General features: G+C 42.7%; 1 protein-coding gene across 1 annotated transcript in view; it reads left to right on the top strand.

Annotated features, from left to right (window-relative positions):
* sspo (SCO-spondin) overlaps nt 1–23,173 on the top strand; it is a 111,037-nt gene that overhangs the window by 59,204 nt on the left and 28,660 nt on the right. Inside the window, 19 exon segments of the mRNA XM_086160954.1 lie at nt 666–818; nt 3,982–4,148; nt 4,280–4,425; nt 5,261–5,481; nt 5,658–5,693; nt 5,824–5,988; nt 8,121–8,333; nt 11,006–11,173; nt 11,414–11,548; nt 12,692–12,929; nt 13,159–13,311; nt 13,429–13,475; nt 13,675–13,845; nt 14,179–14,355; nt 14,639–14,794; nt 14,979–15,103; nt 17,405–17,544; nt 17,816–17,862; nt 21,470–21,709. Of these exon segments, the coding sequence (XP_086017080.1) occupies nt 666–818; nt 3,982–4,148; nt 4,280–4,425; nt 5,261–5,481; nt 5,658–5,693; nt 5,824–5,988; nt 8,121–8,333; nt 11,006–11,173; nt 11,414–11,548; nt 12,692–12,929; nt 13,159–13,311; nt 13,429–13,475; nt 13,675–13,845; nt 14,179–14,355; nt 14,639–14,794; nt 14,979–15,103; nt 17,405–17,544; nt 17,816–17,862; nt 21,470–21,709 (2,898 nt within the window).

The following is a 23,173-nucleotide window of genomic DNA, read 5'->3' as shown; positions in this document are numbered from 1 at the left end:
AAAACTTGCATATTGATATGAATGTTAAATAAAACTATGAACACTTGTTCCGATACATGTTCAGACATTTAAATGTTAGCATCTCCAGTGCAATTTTTAAAACTTTCCAATTGTGTCAAAATTTTACAATCTGCGCATGAAAGATTGTAATGTATATGGCCTGCATCACAGATTGTTAAATATATATGAAATATAAAATGTAAAAACATATAGATATATATACCATATAGAGCAGCATGGTTCGCACAGTGGTTAACGTTTCGACCTCATAGCATGAAAGACCCTTGTTTGATTCCGACAAGCGGACCTTTCTGTGTTGAGTTTGCATGTTCTCCCTGCCTGGGTTTCCTCTGTTCTACGGTTTCCTCCCCATCCCAAAAACATGCAGCAGGTTAATTGGAAAGAAAAATTGCAAAATTGCCTGGCTTTGCAAGTGTCCCTGTACCCCACCTCTCACCCGATGACGGCTAGGATAGTTTCCAGCATTCTTAGTGCAGGATAAGCAGCAGAAGATTGACATAAAATAGCTCATAGCTGCATTTGCATATTTGGTAAGATTAAGAACTTCATTCCTGTTTATTGCGTGAAAATGTTTGAAGAGGCTGATATATTAAAAAAGTTATATATATATTTTCTGTCGCTTCATATCGCTCCTTTGTCCTCAGACTCGGCAGGCCACTGGCTGCCCTGGTCACAGTGGTCATCTTGCTCAGTCAGTTGTGGCGGAGGACAGCAGTCCAGATTTCGAACATGCAGCTCTGCATCCTGCAGTGGTTTCAGCTGGCAGAGTAAGACCTGCAATACAGAGGTCTGCCTGGGTGAGTCCCCACTTCCAGTGTCTAATTTGAAATTTGATTTTCAGTCCATGCTAGTTGTTTGAATTAAAAAAAAAAAAAAAAAAATTCTAGAGGCACTTTCACTTCCGGCAAAAAAGAAAATACAAAAAAATGCCAGATTAAAAAAAAAGGAAAATAATATTAAATAGAATAAAATAAAATACCCAAAGCAGATTCTCCCAATGCCAGCCTTTAAAAAAAAACAGAGATGTGTGTTATATGTTTGAAAGTCTTCATGGAATCAGAGTTTGTGTCGGAATCAGACAATATCATAAATCTCATTATCACCAAGAATTACTACATCACTGCAGTCAAACATCAGTCTGTAACATGCTACGATTGGTTTTGAAAGATAAATAAAAAAATAAATAAATAAACAAATAAATAAAATAAGAGTTCAGCAGCCAATCAAATGGTCTTGCCAATGGATCTTGAGCTTTGCTTACTGATTTGCAGTGTTTTTTTCTTTGTTTCACCCCTATACAATGTTGTTACTCTGCTACTCCGTTTGTTTTCAGCAATCACAGTGAGTCAACCTTCTCCCTTTAACCCCATTCTCTGTATCCGCTCTGTCACACTAACTACCAATAAATCCCCTCTCACTATGTCCATAAATCTTCTCTTTGGTCTTCCTCGAGCTCTTCCGCCTGGCAGTTCCATCCTCAGCATCCTTTAATCGATATATTAATTATGCTTCCTCTGTACATGACCAAACCATCTCACTCTGGCTTCTCTGGCCTTCTCTCCAAAACATCTAACATGTGCTGTCCCTCTGATCGGCTCATTCCTGATCCTATCCATCCTGGTCACTGGCAAAGAGAACCTTAATGTCTTCATCTCTGTGACCTCAAACTCTGCCTCCTATCTTTGTGTCAATGCCACTGTTTCTAATCCATGCAGAATCACTGGTCTCACCGCTGTCTTGTACACCTTTCCTTTCATTATGTCTGATAGTCTTCTATCGCATAGTACCCCTGACACTTTTCACCAGCATTTCCAACCTGCTTGAACCTGTCTCATGACCTCTTTTCCTCACTCTGTTGCTCTGGACTGTTGACTGTTGAAATCCTCCAACTTTTTGATCTCCACTCCCTGTGTCCTCACCGTTCCACCTCGGTTCCTCTCATTCACACACATGTGAATATATGTGTGTGAATCTTGTGTGCGTGAATTGACTAAACTTGCTGTGACTGAACTTCATCCCTCCCCTTTCCAGAGCATACCTCCACCTCTCTAGATCTTCCTCAATACTTTCCCCACAATCACTGTGGATCACAATGTCATCTGCAAACATCATGGTCCGTGGAGATTCCTGTCTAACCTCATCTGTCAGCCTGTCCATCACAACTGCAAACAAGAAGGGGTTCAGAGCTGATCACTGATAAAGTCCCACCTCCAACTTCAACTTCTCTGTTACACCTACCACCTCACCACCATCACAGCCAGCATACATGTCCTGCACCTGTCTAACATACTTCCAGGTCACTCCAGACTCATACAATATCCGAGTTCCTTTCTCGGCACCCTGTCATATGCTTTTACTAGGTCCTGTACTCTTTCTTGACATAGTTCTTGACAGTTCTGCTCTCAGTCTGACTTCTGCTCTCAGTCTGCTCCTTCCCATAACTTTATTGTATGGCTCATTAACTTTATCCCTCTATAGTTACCGCGATTCTGCACATCCCTCTAATTCTTTAAAATGGGCACCATCACACTTCTTCTTCATTCCTCATGTATCTTCTCACTCTCTTAGATCTTGCTGAATAATGTAGCCAAAAACTCTACCGCTGACTCACCAAGACACTTCCATACCTCCCCACATATATCATCCAGAGGATCAACTACTTTTCCACTGTTCATCCTCTTCAATGCTTTCCTCACTTTACTTTTACTAATCTCTGCTACTTTGTGGTCTTCAATAGTCACATCTTCTACTCTTCCCTCCCTTTCATTCTTCTCATTCATCAGGTCTTTAAAGTACTCTTTCCATCCTCCCATCACTCTTTTAGCATCCGTCAATATATTTTCCCTCTCTATCCTTAATCACCCAGACCTATTGTACATCCTTTGCATCTCTATCTCTATGTTTTGCCACCCTGTGTAGATCATTCTCTCCATCGTAAATGTCAACCAAGCATACAAGTCATCATACACCCTCTGTTTTGCCTTTGCTACCTCAATCTTTGCCTTACGCTGTATCTCCCTGTACTCCTGTCTCTTCTCTTCAGTCCCCTCAGTGTCCCACTTCTTCTTTGCAACCACTTTCTCTGTATATACTCCTGTACTTCCTCATTCAATCACCAAGTCTCCTTGTCTACTTTCCTTCCAGATGATACACCAAGAACTCTTCTACCTGTCCCTCTAATAACATTAGCTGTGGTTGTCCAGTCATCTGGAATATCTCCCTGACCACTCAGTCTTTCTTCTCCTCCTCCCTGAAACCCATACAATACTTTTCCCTTTTCAGCTTCCAACACTTTGTCTTCTGCTCTGCTTTTGTCCTCTCGATCTTCCTTGTCACTAGAGTCACCTTACAAACCATCATCCTATGCTGTCTGGCAACACTCTTACCTACCACCACTTTGCAGTCACTGATCTCCTTCAGATTATCTTGTTTATACAAGATGTATTCTTCTTGCATGCTCCTACCTCAACTTGTATCAGTTACCTTATGTCCCCTGTGTTCCTATCCTGGATACCAAACCTGTTTGTCTTCTTCATCACCTCTGTTGCCTGTATCAGCATACCCAGTGACATCTGCACCAAGTACCTCTCCCTTACCTCTAGAGATATTCTGCATCACATCTTCTAACTCATCCAAGAACTTCTCCTTCCCCTCTAACTTGGATCCCACCTTAGGGGAATAGCCACAACATTGAGCAACACACCTTCAATTTCCAGTTCCAGACTCACAAGTCCATCTGACATTCTTTTCACCTCCAGAACATTCCTAACAAACTTCTTTATCCTTTGATGATTATTGTTTAAAAAAAATCATAAAATTAACACTTGATAGATTTTAATATAAAGTTTAGACCAAAGGGATGCTCTTTCAAGTTGGAAGATAAAATGAGATAAAATGAGATAAAATGCAACAACCAAACTGTATCAGTTATCACTTCCTGTTGCCATTGACTCTGAGTAGAGGTGGGCTGCCCTCCTGGAAAGCTGTATAGGGAGTGTGAACGAGGTGAAGGCTGTCCATTCAGCTGTGCTCAGGTCAGTGGCCGCGAAGGGTGCTACTCAGACAGCTGCGAAGAAGGCTGCCATTGCCCCTTGCACACCTACCAACACCATGGGGTCTGCCTGCGGGTGAGTTTCTCACCATCATCTCAACCAGTCCCACAGATTGATATGTTCGTCGAATGAATGGTCACACATCAAAATTGGGAACAAAAATACTTAAAAAGATGTAACTGCCTGATGAGTGATGTGTGTTTTAGGATTGTCCCTGTCTGGTGGACGGAGATTTTCTGTCCTCGCTCCAGAGCGTCTCCACCACACCCGTTGCATCTCTGCTGCTCCAAAACATCTCTGAGGGAGTCGAGATCCAGTCCGGTGACACTGTGGTCCATGACTGCAGCTCGTGGTGAGCATATACAGTTAGGCCCAGAAATATTTGGACACTGACACAATCTTAATCGGGTTCTGCGTGCCGCCACATTGGATTTGAAATGAAACAACTACTATGGAATTGAAGTGCAGACATTAAGGTTTAATTCAAGAGGTTGAAAAAAAAAAAATCAAACATGAAGGAATTGTAGCTATTTTTTTGAAAATGCTCCTCATTTCAGGGGCTCAAAAGCAATGGGACAAATAAACATAGCCCTAAGTATAATTTTACTTTTCAATATTTTGTTGAGAATCTGCACTTTAAGCCCATATTGATTATATAATTGTATCTTGTATGTGTTTTAGTAAACAGCTAAAATAACAAAACTTGTGTCACTTTCCAAATATTTCTGAGCCTAACTGAAGCCCCCATAAAATAGCCTTTCCTCAAATTACGTACCAGATGAGATTGAGCTGTTACTGTTATGGATGGTAAAAATGCAATTTGAAAAAGGTCCTATGATCAAAACATGGAAATGACTCAATAATTGACTGAGAATGGTTGTGTGAATGTAGTGGACGACATCTTGCAACAGGTATTTAAACTTGCTGAATGGAAGACATAAAATAAATAAGTGAAATAATGAATGAATTAATCTATCAAATACATGAACAAACAAATAAATACACATTTGCACATCTACATTAAATTCACAACACACTACTTTTGTATACTACACACAAATGTGTAGGCATTTTAATATAAATATTAATGCGAATAAATTTGGTCACTAATTAAAAAAAAATATGTTCAAAATTCTTCGTTTTCTAATAGCAACACACCCTTTTCTCCTTCACTCTGATTCCTGTAGCCTCTGTGAACACGGGAGATGGAACTGCTCCCTGGAGCACTGCCCAGTCAATGGTGGTCTGTCCCCTTGGGGCTCTTGGAGCTCCTGCTCACTGTCCTGTGGCGGTTTAGGGTTGAGAACTCGCTCCCGGGGCTGCACGATGCCCGCCCCGGCACATGGAGGGAGAGGTTGCCGGGGGCCTCATCATGAAACCACCTACTGCCAAGCCCCTGACTGCCCAGGTAAGACTGTTTAGGAAGGTGTATGCCTTTAGAAACTGGGGATAAGGGTGACGTTTTTCACTCAAGTCAAGACAGTTTTTTTTTTTTTTATAGTGCAAAATCTCAACACAGTTGTGTCATAAATTCAACATGTAGAGTTGGACCTTTGATATTAAACTGTTATATTTTGTTGGCAGTAATTGTTGGTCCCACAGAAGAGCCAGGCCGACCAGGTAATTTATCCCTAAAGGAAATTTTAATTTAAATTCATTCATATTTATTGTTGACTTCCCGCTTTTCCCTTCTGCGCCTCCACTAGTGAAGAGTTTTGTTGAAACATTACGCCCGTTCTGTCGCTCACAGACGAGGATACCGGCTTCTCTCCTTGGTCAACATGGAGTCCCTGCACAAAGACATGCAGTGTTGCTGCGAGCCCAGCCATGAAAACCCGGCGTCGCCACTGCGTAAAACCTCCCTGTTCTGGAAGCGCTCATCAGGGGAAAGCCTGTAACCTCCCTCAATGTCCAGGTAAAATAACTGAAATTTTTGTGATGAAATATTGAATGAAATATTACGGTATGAGTAGGAAGAATTGTGGAGACGATCGTGAGTTCTAACTTTATTCTCCAAACACCAACAACAACAACAGATCTGAGCTTTCAGGATCGATAATTTATCCCTGGCTTAACCACACCCCCCAGCCCCTAGTCCCGCGAGGTGAGAGGCCACGACTCTTAATGTTCACCACGCAGCCTCCTCACGAACACCCAGTAGGGACCCTGGGAGGCCAACTAGTCTCCCACGGGAGGCCTGATCCGCCTGCCATTACAGCTGTGTTGTCCCTCAGTTGAAACAGGTTGGGTTGTTGAGTGGCACAAGCCAAGAAATCCACCCCATGGTGCACAGGGCACATGAGCACTCGCGATAGGCAATCTGCAACCAGGTTGGACTTCCCAGCCACAGGCCTAATGTTCGTTGTGAATTCTGATAGGGCTGTGAGGTGTTGCTGCTGGCAAGCAGACCACATGTTAATGGTTTATGATCCACATACACCGTGAAAGAGTGGCCCTTCAGAAGAAAATGGAAATGCTGCCTCATCACATGCAGGGCCAACAACTCTCTTGTAACTTGCGGTTAAAGAACATCAGGGGCTGCAACACATTCCACCACAGCTCCAACAGCAACGTCAGACACATTGGCCATCAATGATTGTCCCATCATTCTAGTCAACAGTTTCCTTTGCCTGCCCACGGGCTGTTGGACCACCCGTCTCCCCAGACGCACCATGGTGGCTAACTCTCCCTTAGCTGTCGCTGGCTTGGCCGCATCAAGGCACCGCAGACACACGAGATCTCACCATGGGGTGAAATGGAGGAGGAAGCAGGCTCTTCTGCAAGCCACAGTCCGCCAGAAACCGTCCTCCTGACCTCAAGTCCCTGATGGACACCAGTTTGGTGTGTCCACGGGCGTCCACCGCTGACTGGTAAACCTTCTTTACCACAACAGGCCGATGAAGAGTCCGCATGACTGCTGATGCTGCAGCAATCCACCAGCCAGTCTTGCGCTCCATTTTCCCCACATTTATGAGCAGACCCCGAGGTACTAGAACTCCTTGACTTGGCCAGAATGTCATTTCAGAGGGCGTTTTGGCTTTCTTCTGGCTGAGACCCATGGCTTCGGATTTAAATGTGAAGATTCTGACCTCAGCCTCTTCACATTTCGCTGCAAAATACAACAGTGAGGGCTTGAGGTCAAGGTCAGATGATTGTAACAGAACCAGATAATCTGGAAAAGCAGTGACCCAAGTGATCCCCTCAGTGCCCTAGCAGCCCCTAAAAATTCTCATCATTAAGATAATGAACAGAATCTGTGACAGGGCAGCCCTCGTAAGGTCCAACTCTCATCGAAAACAAATCCGACTTGCCACAGACAATGTGGACCAAGCTTTGACACCGGTTGTAGAGGTAAAAAATACCCATTATCTGTGATCTGGCAATCCAAATTCATAGAGACCTCTTCACAGGTCTTCCCAAGGGACACAAACCAATGGCCTCTCCAGGTCTGCAGAGCAATGTGTAGACTATTTTTGGCAATCTCCCATCGACCCATCCTTGAGGTCCCAACTGATGGTGGAGAGTTAGTTAACTTTTCCTCTCCAGCACCCCTGAGCAGACATTTCCAGGTAAGCTGAGGAGTGCCATGTATTTGGAACACACCCTCTGGTCCACTTTTATAGGAAGGGGAACCACCACCCTGGTCTGCAAATCCAGAGCCGCTGTCTCTACACCCACAGGATATTACAGAAACATGTCAGCGTAAACAGTCCCACAACATGCATTTTATCACCTTTGATGACTTCAACCCAGAGATGGGAGAGCCCACCCGCAATTCCTGAGACTCTGTTTCCTCATTGGAGGGCATGCTGTTGGAACTGAGCAGGTCTTCAAAGTATTCCCTCCACCAAATCCGTGGCATCTGGTTCCTTATCTAGGACCTGTTTACCCCGTGTGACCCAGTATATGGGCAGCTGTGCAGTTTCGGTTTAACAGGGAATGTTCTTGAATGCAGCGAACAGTAGTACGAGTTAGTGTGATTAAGTTGAACTGATTTGTAGTAACTGTATCACAGCACTTATGCGGTTTTTGTGATGTATTCCCAAGATGGCTTAGGACCATGCGTGGGTGATGACTGCGCACAGAGGAACTGTTCTTGGACTCCGTGGGGAGAATGGAGTTCCTGCTCAAGATCCTGCGGGGTGGGCCAGCAGCAGAGAATACGAACCTTTTTGTTCCCGGGGACCAATGGCTCATGGTGTGAGGACATTCTTGGAGGAAACCTGGAGCACCGCTTCTGTAACATCAGGCCCTGCCGAGGTCAGCTTGTCCGAGTCTATCCCACATTTTCAGTCAAACCTTGAGAAGATAACATTTAATTTTTGTATCTTCAGCTTATTATCAAAATATTAATCAGATTGTGTACAGTTTTAGTAATGTGTTTATCATACAAGCCTGAACAGAATTTGACTGAAAATAACATTTCAACAGTTGAGTCTATTGTAATACGATATTTGAGAGGACAGACCCTGTCTTCAACCAAGGGCAATAGTCTCTTCTTCTCCTTTCGGCTTTTCCCTTCAGGTGTCTCCAGAGCAAATCAACCTCCAAACTTCAAATAACCCTATTCTCTCTATCCTCCTTTCTCACACCAACTACCTTCATATTCTCTCTCATTATGTTCATAAATCTTCTCTTTGGTCTTCCTCTAGACCTCCAGCCTTGCAGCTCCAATTCCAGCATCCGTCAAACAATATATTCACAATCCCTCCTCTGTACATGACCGAACCATCTCAGTCTGGCTTCTCTGCCCTTCTCTCCAAAACATCTAACATGTGCTGTCCCTCTGATTGACTCATTCCTGATCCTATCCATCCTGGTCACTCCAAAGAGAACCTTAGCATCTTCATCTCTGTGACCTCTAGCTCTGCCTCCTGCCTTTTCATCATTGTAATTGTTTCAAGGCCATACAGCATATCTGGTCTCATCGCTGTCGTATATACCTTTTCTTTTCATTCTGTTTGGTAGTCTTCTTCCCCTTCTTCCCCTTACCCTTCTTCTACCCCTGACACTTTTCTCCACCCATTTCAACCTGCTTGGACCCATCTCTTCACCTATTTTCCACTATCTCTGGTGCTCTGGACTGTTGACCCCAAGTACCTGAAATCCTCCAACTTCTTGATCTCCATTTCCTGTAGTCTCACCATTCCACCCGAGTTCCTCTCATTCGCACACATATACTCTGTCCTGCTGCGAATAACCTTCTTTTCTTTCTTTTCCAGAGTATACCTCCACCTCTGGATTTTCCTCAACGCGTTCTCTGCTCTCACTAATATCTCACAATATCATCTGCAAACATCATGGTCCTCTCACTCTAGTTTCCACTACTCTTTCCAATAACTTCATCGGGCTCAACTTTATCCCTCTTTAGATGCCATAATTCTGCACATCCCCCTTATTCTTAAAAATGGGCACCATCACACTTCTCCATTCCTCAGGAATCTTCTCACCCTCTAAGATCCTGTTGAATAATCTAGTGAGAAACCGTACCACTACCTCTCCGAGACTCTTCCACACCTCCACAGGTATATCAGCAGGATCAAGTCCCTTTCCTCTCTTCATCCTCTTCTATGCCTTCCTCACTTTTCTCTGCCACTTTGTGTTCTACAATGGTCACCTCTTCTACCCTTCCCTCTCCTTCATTCTCCTCATTCATCAGCCTTTCAAAGTACTCTTTCCGTCTTCTCATGACCCCTTTAGCATCTGTCAATGCATTTCCTTCTCTATCCTTTATCACCCAGACCTGCTGTACATCCTCTTATCTCTGTCAGTTTCGCCACCCTGCATAGATCATTCTCTCCCTCCTTATTGTCTAACCAACCATATATCATTTTACGCCCTTTGTTTTGCCTTTGCTACCGCTGTCTTTACCTCTCCCTGTACTCCTGCCTGTTCTCTTCAGTCCCCTCAGTTTCCCTCTTCTTCTTTGCTAACTGCTTTCTCTGTATATACTCCTGCACTTCTTCATGCCACCATGAAGTCTTCTAATCTACTTTCCTTCCTGGTGATACACAAAGTTCTCTCCCTCCTGTCTCCCTGATCACTTTGGCTGCAGGTTTCCTGACCACCCATAGCCTTTCTCAACTCCTCCGTGAAAACCATACGACACTCCTCCCTTTTCAGCTTCCACCGCTTTGTCCTCTGCTCTGACTTTGTCCTCTTGAACTTCCTTGTCACCAGAGTCATCCTACAAACCACCATCCCATGCTGTCTGGCTACACTCTCACCTCCAACTACTTTGCAGTCACTGATCTCTTTCAGGTGACCACATCTGTACAAGATGCAGTCTACCCCTGTGCTCCTACCTCCTCTCTTATAAGTTACCCTATGTTCCTGTCTTTTTCTTGAAAATGTTAACTACAGACATTTCGATTCTTTTTGAAAAGTCTACCACCGTCTGTCCCCCCTGATTAGGTCTGATTTGCATGTTTGGTTTCGGCAAAGGTTTTACTCCGGATGCCCTTCCAGACGCAACCTTTTGCACTTATCTGGGCTTGGGACCTGCTCAGGGAGACACTGGCCCGTGCCACCCTGAGTCTGTATTAAGAGCACGAGTGTCTACATTACTAAAAAAACAAACAAAAGGAAACTAAAACTAAAGTTACTATTTTGACGTTAAAACTTGATAAATAGTCCTTGAATTAATTTGGTTAAAAAAGTGGTTAAAAAAGGGGGTCAATAAAATCCAAGGAGATGAAAGCTACTGCTTTAAAGTATCGTTTGTGTTGATTATAACATTTCACATAATTTCTGTAATTATGTTTGACAGCATATGTTTTTGTAGTACTGGCCAATCAACACCAGTAATTAATTAAGCATTGTTATTTTATTCATTCGAGCCAAAATAACAGCCAACACAATTCTTCATTTAGGATAAAGATTAATCTTAAACCATGTCATTTTGCATGTCTTTGTGTTTATTCATGATACAGTGGACGGAGGCTGGTCTCGTTGGAGCCCCTGGTCCCGCTGTGATAAGCGCTGTGGCGGCGGACGCTCCATACGCACACGCTCCTGTTCCAGCCCCCCACCCAAGAATGGTGGGAAAAAGTGTGAGGGAGAGAAGAACCAGGTTAAACCCTGCAACACCAAACCCTGTGGTGAGACAGAGCCGAGGCGTTGCACACTTGTTGAATGTAAATTTCCGCAACCTTCGTCACGGCCCCCCAATGTACGGGTGAACGGTCATGAATGCAGCATACGGTCCATTTTTAAAGCGTGTCTTTGTGTTAAAAAGTCAAGGCAGACTACTATCAGCGTCGCTGGTCGCGAATACAATGTGAAGAAAATGCCTGTGGCATCTCGGGACAATTCATGACCTTCTGTTTGTGTGTTGTCAGATGAGCAAGGATGCCCGCCGGGACAGGAGTTCGTGTTGTGCGCCAACCAGTGTCCCCAGAGGTGCGCAGACCTCCAGCAAGGCATTGAGTGCCAAGGCACAACTGAATGTCAGCCCGGCTGTCGTTGCCCTCGAGGTACAGAAATCATTTAACTTAAACTTCATCAATTTTTTTTTAATACTTAAAGGGTTTTGACTGCTTCCGACTGGTTCATAAAATCACAAAAAACATATTTATCTGTCTGTTCTTTATTGCTCTTGGATAAACATTGCAGTTGCATGGCCGAGATAGCTTTTGCATCTGGATGAATATTTCACAACAAATCAAATTGCTCATCTTAAAGGTTTGAAGGCAGTAAAGATTGTCAAATTTCAAATCAAGGTTGAAATTGAAATGGCCTGTCTTTTGTCTCTTCTAAATTCTTTTTGCCAATCTTTTTTCCAGTTCATTTCTTGCTATAATATTTAAACAATTTGTACGGTTTCATTTTATTGGATGTGATCTTTATTTGTATTTGAATGCCTTTTTCTCAACCAATTTGCATTTGAGGTAGACATTCAATCCCGCAAATGCATTTCCACTTGAAGTTTAGAGTCATAGTATTGTTTTGTCTCTGGTGTTTGGTGAATTGAAATAGCATTTCCTTACCCCATGTGTGTGTGTGGGGGGGGGGGGTATATAAGATCATATCTTTAAGAAAAACAAGCCAAGTCCATTTTGATTATGATCTTATTTCCACCAAATACCAGCCGAAATATAATCTGAACATGTGTGTAGTATTGATCTGTCAACAGATTTCTCTTTCCAGCTAAATATGCTGTCACAGAAATTAATCCCCCTTGCTCCACCGGAAACCACTTTTAAAAGAAAAAAAAAAAAAAAATTAACCAGTGAACAAGATGGTTGTTTTATGAAAATTGCTTTTAGCTTGATAGATCTGAAGTATATAGAGTCTATCTGGATGGAAACTCAGGATGAAGCAATCGGGGTCTCTTTATCTGATATATAACTTGATGGAGATGAGAAAACACTGGGTAAAAATACTGGGTAAGAGAAATGCATTTAGTTGGTAGACAAAGGTGGAGATACTGCAGATCCCTGTTTGCACCCTGACCCCCCCTGACCTCCTGGCGTGTTATTATGGTGTCAAAAAGCAACATAAACCAGTCAAGGTCAGACACAGCGTGTGGCGACATTGAATCTGATAAGCCTAAACCTGATATCTGTTCAATCACATGACCTCTTTCAATAGACTTGGAAATGGATGTGTGTTTCCAGGACAATTGCAGCAGGATGGGGTGTGTGTGCAGCTCTGGCAGTGTGACTGTGTGGACTCTCAGGGCCAGGTGTGGGCAGCAGGCAGTTTGCATCAGTTGGACTGCAACAACTGCAGCTGCTCGAACGGACAGCTATTCTGCACCAATCACAGCTGCCAGGCCGCCTGCACCTGGAGCTCCTGGTCTAGCTGGGCTTCATGCAGTGTTTCCTGTGGGCAGGGCAAAAGAACCAGATACAGGTAAGGAGAAGAAACTTCTTCTTACGTTCATTATAGTTTCAGCTTCTTATCCTACCTTTTGTCCCTTCCTCTGAGCCCTCCTTATTATAACCATCTGTCACAGAATCCTAGTGTTACTATTATTGTTGGATAAATTACTTTTTTATATCCAGGGAATCACTTTGGATTTTACGCGTTCCTTGACGTGTCCTTAAATGACTGATAGCGCTGTTCCGCCATTCTGCCTCAGATCGCTCATTTCAGACACTGAGGAAGCTGACTGCAAATTTGAGGAAATCCAGCATAAGTCCTGCGATCTGGGACTCTGTCCCCCTCTTTGTCTCCATGACGACAAGGAGCTCCATGTGGGAGACACTTGGCTGCTGGGAGAGTGTCGACAATGGTGAGATGAATGTGTTCCAACAGAGCAGAAGGAATATTTTACTGATAAATTCATGTGTTAACGAAGAAAAAAGAAGGGGAATTTCACTTTGCGCTTCTAATTTGTTTTGCCTCCTAGTACATGCACGCCTGAGGGCGATTACTGCCAGGACATTGACTGCAGAGGTAATCAGAAAAATCAAATGCAGAAATTCCCTGACATACATCAGTACTTAAGCCTACTCGTTTATTTTGATTTTGCGCTTCCAAGACTGTATTTGAACTTAATAATATAACTGTTGAAAGGACAATGATTATTGTAGATATAAGAGAAAAAACAGCCATACTGTGTGATATGGGTTTTTGCATGTGGCTTGTTTTCCAGTTGACGGCAGTTGGACTCCTTGGTCGGTGTGGTCTGACTGCTCGGTCACCTGCGGGCGGGGCTCGCAGGTTCGAACCCGCGCCTGCATCAACCCCCCACCGCGTAACAATGGGTCTCACTGCGATGGTCCTGAGAGAGAGAACAAGGAGTGTCACACCTCTCCCTGCCTGGGTCTGTAGCTCAAAAATGTTCACAATCAGTGTTATCAGTGAGATTTTCTATCAAGGGTCTTGTAATAAGCATTGGCTGGGAGGTGATAGGTGATAAGTTTCTAATGAGATTTGTCACAGTTATGTCATTGCTTAATAACATTAAGCGCTAAAATCTTGCTAGCATGCACATAAGAGATAATGTGTTAAAGATAATTTAAGGGGTTTACTCAACATTCATACACAAATGCCGTTTTGAGAAGCTAGTCGAAATAAATATGACTAAGGAAGAGGTCTTGCGAAGTGATCAGAAAGTTCTTATTTGCTTTGCTCTTATTGACTCGTTTGTTTACAGATGACCTTTGTCCCTGGTCGCCATGGTCACCATGCTCCCGTAGCTGTGGCGCGGGGTCGGTGATAAGGAGCAGGGTGTGTGTGTGTGAGATGGGAGGAGATGCGGCGTGTCCTGCCGAGATTGAGGCTGAGAGGAACCGCGAAGAGACCCAGCTGTGTTTCAAAAGGCCCTGTCCGGGTACATGCCCTCAAAAAGTGGTTGGACATCTGGAAGTTTAAAATCGTAAAATTTGTAACGTTTTCGGTAAAACAAGCAACCAAGCAAATGTGTTAATCCAATTCAATACAATTAATCAAAGTTGATATTGATAAGCTGTCTTTGATTTGTAATGAAGTCAAAGCATTTTAACTGATTCCTTTTCAGACTGATAGAAGTACCAACATAAATAGATAATAATGATTTATTGTTTGTTAAAACTGGCATGGAGTTCCAGAATGGCAGGTTTGTTTTCCTTCCACAGAGTGTCCCATGTCGCAGTGGAGTGTTTGGTCTCAGTGTTCCTGTGTGTCTCAGAGGCAACAACGCTACCGCGTAGCTGTTGCCCCCGCCACCAGGGGGCAACAGTGCTCTCCTGTTGAAACGCAGAGCAGGTCATGCAGCCTCAGTGGATGTGGTGGTGAGAATGCGAATCAGACATGTTGTTTAATAGATGTGTGGTAACCCATGTGAATACACATATTTTTATGTTCAAGGTTTATAATCTTACTCCAAGACTTATCTTGGAACTGGTCAAGCGGACGATTTATCGATTTCTCAAAATGCTGTTTACATGTTTATGTTTTTCTGGCATCTGTTTTCAGACTGTGAAGCCCCATTTGTCTACTCGGCATGTGGAGCCCCCTGCGAGAAGCACTGTGCAATGCAAGGCCAAAAAGATCAATGTGTAGATGCCAAGGCGTGCACACCGGGCTGCTATTGCCCGCAGGTAAAGCACAACTTCATAGCTGACAAACAAAAAAATAGATAACACAAAAAAATAAATATAAGCAAACAAACAAGCACACAAATAAATACATTTCAGGTAATGGCTACATATAATATTGATAGACTTGATAGAACATGATGATACATGAACATGTTGCCAGAGAATAAAGCATGATATATCTTGGGGAGTGTGGAAAAGAGGTGAAAAGACTGGTTCAAGCAGCTTGGAATGGGTGGAGAAAGTGTCAGGGGTACTATGTGATAGAAGACTATTAGCCAGAATGAAAGAAAAGGTGTACAAGACAGTGGTGAGACTAGCAATGCTGTAAGGACTACAAACAGTTCCACTGACAAAAGACAGGAGGCAGAGCTAAAGGTTGCAGAGATGAAAATGCTAAAATGTTCTCTTTGGGAAAGACCAGGATGGATAGGATCAGGAAGAACAGTACATGTTAGATGTTTTGGTGAGAAGGTCAGAGAAGCCAGATTTAGATGGTTCGGTCATATACAGAGGAGAGATAGTGAGTACATTTGAGACGGATCCTGGAATTGGAGCTGCCAGGCAGGAGGTCTCGAGGAAGACCAAAGAGAAGATTTATGGACTTAGTGAGAGAGATTATGAAGGTAATTGGTGTGAGAGGAGGAAACAGAGAATAGGGTTAAATGGAGAAGGTTGATTCGCCGTGGCGACCCCCTGACGGGAAAAGCTGAAAGGAGAAGAAGAAATTGTCAGAATAGGTGCATGATTATAAATGACATCAGTAGTTATCCTGATATTGGTCATTTTCCCAATAATTTATGTGTGACCGAATGGACAGCTGATATTAATATTGCGAGAGTACAGCATGTAAACTGTGTTAGAGTATCGAACAAGGAGTATTCCAATAAAAGAGCATATATTTATGACTATTTAAAGCAGGGGTCTCAAACTTGTGGCCCACTGGGCCAAATGCAGCCAACAGGACAATAGTTTTCATATTAAGGCGGGGACAACAAGCTATCTAACTAGTTTGAGACCCCCTGATTTAAAGGATCTGAGACCCTGGTTTAGGTAGCTCTTATTCTATAAACGCATTGGAAACTCACATTTGGAGCTCACCTTAGTCTCCATTGTTATCAAAACCTAACATTTGCTTTCAGATCCCCTTTTTTGAAAACTGCTAACTTAAAAAGTAATCTCAACAGCTCCGTTATACTGATTAATAAGTGCTGTCGAACTTGCTGTGTTTGTGAAAAACTGTTGTGCAATTAAATTCTGAAACTCTGATTTCAAGTGCTGCTGAGTGAGGGGAAAAAAAAACAAAACAAAACTTTTTGATAAACATACAGGGACGCTGTTACACATCACTCTACAGGTCTGTAGCGAAATCATCCACTTTTGTTTAAATTACATCAATAAGGTTTATTACCAGGGGTAATAAAGTATTTATCAACCAAATACTTTAGTTGCTATTTAGCCTAATAAATGTGCATTAAAATAAAGTCGGGCAAAAATAACATACACAATATACTCAATAGCTCTTGTTTTGAGCAGTTACATTTGCTGAGAATTTTCTTCTTTTTGTATATATAGGAATATAAATGACGCAGATGAAAGGGATCAAAAATAAGCCTGTGCCACACATCTGCTGCTTCTCCTCACAGTCATCAGAGACTTCACACTTTTAATGAAGGTGTGATGGGAGTTTCCAAATTTAATCAGCGGATGCCAAACAGTTTGGATTTCTTCTTCCAAACCGCATGCATAAGCTATTATGTCACATTAGAGATATATTTATCTAATGTATCTGTGACCAGGGCAAAAACAGTCTGCCATGCATTTATAGTGAAATATGCTCTGCTATGGATCGCCATTAATACATCATCTTGCCATCAGCTTGGATGACAATTTTGTAATTCTGTTTCAGCCTGGTTTGTGTGCATCCAGTTTTGATTTATTGAAAAATCCTGAAAAAATTCTGTCCAATAGATTGATGATACTTTTTGCACAACTGCGGCGAGGAAAGGCGATAGAATATCAAATACAAAGCTGCTCCCTGAAGCATGCAAGAAGTAGTTACCATTACAGCTTTAATATTTACAGATGAATTATGGCTCACTGTGTAATTAAACAATGACTTGTTCCAGTATACATTTGTTTTTAATTTGCCAAAGTTGTCAACCAGCCTGCTGCTTCTAACACTTTATCAATTCGGAAAGGCTTTCTGAAGATAAGCTCATCGACATAAGAAAGATGGGACAAAAAAAGATATTAAAAGTACTCCATTTGTCTATTGCATGAATTATATCTGCTTTTTTGCAGGGCTTGCTGCAGCTTAATGGTACCTGTATTCCTCTGGAGCAGTGTGGCTGCATCTACCTGCAACACCATGCCACAGGACAACCTCCCACGCCCATCACACTCCCTCAGGGGGCCACTGTCACAGTGGGCTGCAGTACCTGGTCAGATTTCCACTACTACCTACTTATACACGCATTTTTCTCTGTGGCTGTCCACATGAGTTTAATGTTTGATTTTAACTAGCCAGAGACATATGCGGGTTTGAAATTGAAAGGGATTTGAATTTAACTATCAGCATTGTTTCCATGGTTACCTGCTGCTGCATCCACATCATTCTAAACTGTGCTTTCTACTGTACATGAGGTATTCTGTCTGTACGTCAGTGTTTCATGTTGTGTTGTTTATTATATGAATGCTGCGTTTTTCATCTAGTCTTTGCCATAATGGGACTTTGCATTGTGACATGAGAGAGTGTGAAGGTAAGTTAGATCACGTAAACAGCTTTTGTCAATTTCTTTTTATCCATACTATACAGGCAAAAGATTAATTACACATAGAGTGGAACAATATTTCATACCTTTATTTCTTAAAATTTTGATGAATATTGCTTTCCTTGAGAAAGGGTCTGGGTGGTCAGGGAGAGCTTCCAGATGATTGGACAACTACAGCTAGTGTTATCAGGGAGACAGGTAGAAGAGTACTTGGTGTGTCATCTGGAAGGAAAGTAGATAAGGAGACTTGGTGGTGGAATGAGGAAGTGCAGGAGTATATACAGAGAAAGCGGTTAGCGAAGAAGAAGTGGGATACTGAGAGGACTGAAGAGAACAGACAGGAGTTCAGGGAGATGCGGCGAAAGGTAAAGATAGAGGTAGCAAAGGCAAAACAAAGGGCTTATGATGACTTGTATGCTCGGTTGGATAGTAAGGAGGGTGAGAATGATCTATACAGGTTGGCGAAACAGAGAGATAAAGATGGAAAGGATGTACAACAGGTCCGGGTGATTAAGGACAGAGAGGGGAATGTATTGACAGATACTAGAAGAGTGATGGGAAGATGGAAAGAGTACTTTGAAGAGCTGATGAATGTGGAAAATGAAAGAGAGGCAAGGGTAGAAGAGGTGATTATTGTAGACCACAAAGTAGCAAAAATTAGTAAAAGTGAAGTGAGGAAGGCATTGAAGAGGATGAAGAGTGGAAAAGCAGTTGGTCCTGATGATATACCTGTGGAGGTGTGGAAGTGCCTAGGAGAGGCAGCGGTAGATTTCCTGACTAGATTATTCAACAGGATCTTAGAGAGTGAGAAGATGCCTGAAGAATGGAGACAAAGTGTGATGGTGCCTATTTTTAAGAATAAAGGGGATGTGCAGAATTGTGGCAACTATAGAGGGATTAAGTTGATGAGCCATACAATGAAGTTATGGGAAAGAGTAGTGGAAACTAGACTGAGAGCAGAAGTCAGCATTTGTGAACAGCAGTATGGCTTCATGCCTAGGAAGAGTACCACAGATACAGTATTTGCGTTGAGAATGCTAATAGAAAAGTACCAGCCAGAGAAGGCCAGAGGGAGTTGCATTGCGTTTTTGTAGACCTAGAAAAAGCATATGACAGGGTGCCAAGAGAGGAGCTCTGGTATTGTATGAGGAAGTCTGGAGTGGCAGAGAAGTATGTTAGACTGGTGCAGGACATGTATGCTAGCTGTGAGACACTGGTACGGTGTGCTGTAGGGGTAACCGAGAAGTTCAAGGTGGAGGTGGGACTCCATCAGGGATCAGCTCTGAGCCCCTTCTTGTTCGCAATGGTGATGGATAGGCTGACAGATGAGGTTAGACAGGAATCCCCATGGACCATGATGTTTGCGGATGACATTGTGATCTGTAGTGAGAGCAGAAAACAGGTAGAGGAAAATCTAGAGAGGTGGAGGTATGCTCTGGAAAGGAGAGGAATGAAAGTTAGTCGCAGCAAGACAGAATATATGTGTGTGAATGAGAGGAACTCGGGTGGAGCGGTGAGGCTACAGGGAGTGGAGATCAAGAAGCTGGAGGATTTCAGGTACTTCGGGTCAACAGTCCAGAGCAACGGAGAGTGCGGAAAAGAGGTGAAGAGACGGGTCCAAGCAGGTTGGAATGGGTGGAGAAAAGTGTCAGGGGTACTATGTGATAGAAGACTTTCAGCCAGAATAAAAGGAAAGGTGTACAAGACAGTGGTGAGACCAGCGATGATGTATGGACTAGAAACTGTTACAATGACCAAAAGACAGCAGGCAGAACTAGAGGTTGCAGAGATGAAGATGTTGAGGTTCTCTTTGGGAGTGACCAGGATGGATAGGATCAGGAATGAGTCTATCAGAGGAACAGCACATGTTCGATGTTTTGGAGAGAAGGTCAGAGAAGCCAGACTGAGATGGTTCGGTCATGTACAGAGAACAGATAGTGAATATATTGGTAGACGGATGCTGGAATTGGAGCTGCCAGGCAGGAGGTCTCGAGGAAGACCAAAGAGAGGATTTATGGACGTAGTGAGAGAGGTTATGAAGGTAGTTGGAGTGAGAGAGGAAGATACAGAGAATAGGGTTAGATGGAGAAAGTTGACTCGCTGTGGCGACCCCTGACGGGAAAAGCCGAAAGAAGAAGAAGAAGAAGAAGATGAATATTGCTTTCAGATGATGAAATGCAAAATCCAGTTTCTCAGACAATTAGAATATTGTAAAAAAGTCCAGTATTGGAAAGTCATGATGTCACAGCTAAATAACTCAAAAGACACACAAAGGTTTCCTGAGTCTTTTTTAATGGTCTATCAGTCTGTGTCAGTAAGCTTCAGAATCATGGGAAAGCTGCAGACTTGACAGATATACAGAAGTCATTGACACCCTCTATGAGGACCAAGTAAGTGACAAAAGGTGATTGCTAAAGAAGCTGGCTGTTGAGAGAGAGCGGTATCCAAGAATATTCCTAGACAATTGAGTTGAAGGAAAAAGTGCGGAACGAAAATGCATAAGTTATCACTGCAGCCTTGAGTGGGTTGTCAAGCAAAATCGATTGAAGAACCATGGGGAAATTCACAAGGACTGAACTGAGGCTGGAGTCAGTGCATCAAGAGCCACTATGCACAGATGAATCCTAGACATGGGCGACAAATGTTGCACTTCTCATGTCAAGCCACTCCTGAACCAGAGACAACATCAGCATTGTCTTACCTGGACTATGGAGAAAAAGAACTGGACTGTTGTTCAGTGGTCCAAAGTCCCCTTTTCAGATTAAATTAAAGTTTGCTTGTCATTTGGAAATCAAGCTCCTAGTTGCTTGTCCAGTGTGATGTTTCCAAGGTTAGTGATGATCTGGGCTGCCGTGTCATGTGCTGGTGTTGGCGCACTGTGTTTTCTGACATCCACAGTCAATGCAGCCATCTACCAGGATATTCATAGTTCCTTCTGCTGAAAATCTTTATGGAGATACTGATTTAATTTCCTAGCAGGACTGGGCACTTGCCACACTGCCAAAGGCCCTGACCCTGGTATTACTGTGCTTGATTGGCTAGCAAATTCAACTGACCTGAAGCCTATAGAAAAGCAATGGGGTATTGTCAAGAGGAATATGGGACACCCAATCAGATCCAACAATTTAGATGACCTTAGGGCGGCAATCAAAGCAGCCTGGGCTTCCATTGCACCTGAGCAGTGCCGCAGGCCGATCACCTCCATGGCAAGCAGCACTGATGCAGTAATTCATGCAAAAGGAGGCCTGATCAAGTATTGGCTGCATAGAAATGAACATAATTTTCAGGAGCCTGACATTTCTAATTGAAATAAGATAAATAAATAACATATATTTGTATTCGTCTTCCTTGATAAACTGATTTTCTGAAACTCTGAACAATGCATTTCATCATCTGCAAGTGATAGTCATACAAATTTTCAAGAATTAAATGCTTTAAATATTTCACTCAATGACAAATGAATCTATATAATATATGGGTTTCACTTTCTGAAATGAGTGACCAAAAAAAATTAACATTGTTGTGATATTCAATTTTTTTTAGATGTCCCGGATATCACATCATCAGTATTACCTGACACTGTTTCTGTTCATAGTCATCCTCAGTGAGTGGTCGGATTGGACCCCCTGCTCTCCTTGTGTACCGGCATCTTCCCTGCAGCACAGCACCCTCCCTGGGATTGTTGGTGGAAATCAATTAGTCTCAGTGCAGCGGCGTTTCAGGGCCTGTTTGGACCTTGAATCTGGTCTGCCGATTTTAAAAAAACAGGAAGGGAGCCAGTGTCCTGGGCCACTGGTAGAAGAGATGATGTGTCTAGATGCTAACATCTGTAGAGGTAAGAGTGTTTGATAAATAGAATTATTCATTTAAACTGTTTCCAAGTAGGATGTGGTGTACACACAATATGATTACTTACATGGAAAAGCAATCTGATGTTAGTCCCAGCCAAACTTAGCTCTCTACACAAAAATTTTGGCATTTGATCTTTGATGCCAAAAATCTTGGCATTAAATGCTGAACATTACCAGTGAGTTAGCCAAAAAAGACAGTCATGAATGAAATGGAAATTCATATTCAAGTGATGCAAAGCACAGTCATGACCAAAAGTTTTGAGAATGACGCAACCATAGAAACATCTGGCAAACACCTAAAAACCCTGAAGGAACAGACTTTGTGAAAATGTCATTCTCAAAACTTTTGGCCATGACTGCAGAAAAGTTGTAATAGACTTTCCAATAAAACAGATTTACATATATTTGCATAGTGATCAAAAATTCTGAGAAGGTGATATATTCAATCCATATATCCATCTATCATCTACCACTTATCTTAAAGACTGGGTCATGCTGGAGCCCAGTAGGGAAGACACAGGGTACACCAGTTGCACAGAAGGGCAATTTTCCCATAGAAGCTCATGCAGCCTGAGGGATAACATACAACACATAAAAAAGGTTCCCTGCAGGTCTTGAACCCGGGTCCCCTCCTTCATGACAGAAGCACTAACCACTGTGCCACCATGTCGCACAAGGCAGAACAATACATCTGAAAAATCAACAAGGCACGAGAAAAATAGACATGTTTTGATCATCGAATTAAAAAAATATTCCTTAGCATATTATCCCATCATTGTGCCCATGCATATTCCTGACCACACAACTCCCTCTTAAAATGTAGTATAGCGGAAAAAATGTTGGAGTATGCATGGTCAAGATTTTTGCTTCTCTGGTGGTATGTAGTTGCAGACAGTCATGTTATATACTGACACTTAGTGACACTCAAGGGTGTGAGAAACTCTTTTTTTTATTTTGTGTACATCACTATGACCAACAGCTGAACCCACCTGAATGTGTGGATACCAACTACATATAACACTGTCATGCTATCCTAGATGCTGCACAGCCTCCTGACATGTATTAGCCATGGTTGTTGACCTAGAACTTGGGATGTCTGTTGTACATAGTTAGATGACACAGTCCACCTAATAATGTGTTAATGTGTTTACAGTGCTTTTTTTTATTTTTAGTTCTATTCACTACCTTTACTGCATACCCTGCACTGTTGCAGACGAGTCTGGGGCCTATCCTAACTGCCATTGGGCAAGTGGCGGCGTTCACCCATGACCGGTCACCAGTCAATCACAGGGTCATATAAAGAAACTAAAAAACTTTCATTCCCTTAAAACAACCTTGATGTGTTCAGTATAAATGAAACTTCTCAACAGCAGAAGTAACATTTGTTCTTTATGACATGAACTACATTTACTGATCTCAAAACCAGCCATCACTATCATCATTGTTAC

This window comes from Fistularia commersonii, chromosome 15, assembly GCF_037954325.1.
Source record: "Fistularia commersonii isolate RoL2024-O1a breed Wild chromosome 15, RoL_Fcom_v1.0, whole genome shotgun sequence".
In the NCBI taxonomy this organism is placed as follows: domain Eukaryota; kingdom Metazoa; phylum Chordata; class Actinopteri; order Syngnathiformes; family Fistulariidae; genus Fistularia; species Fistularia commersonii.
This window is presented reverse-complemented; position numbering and strand designations above follow the sequence as displayed.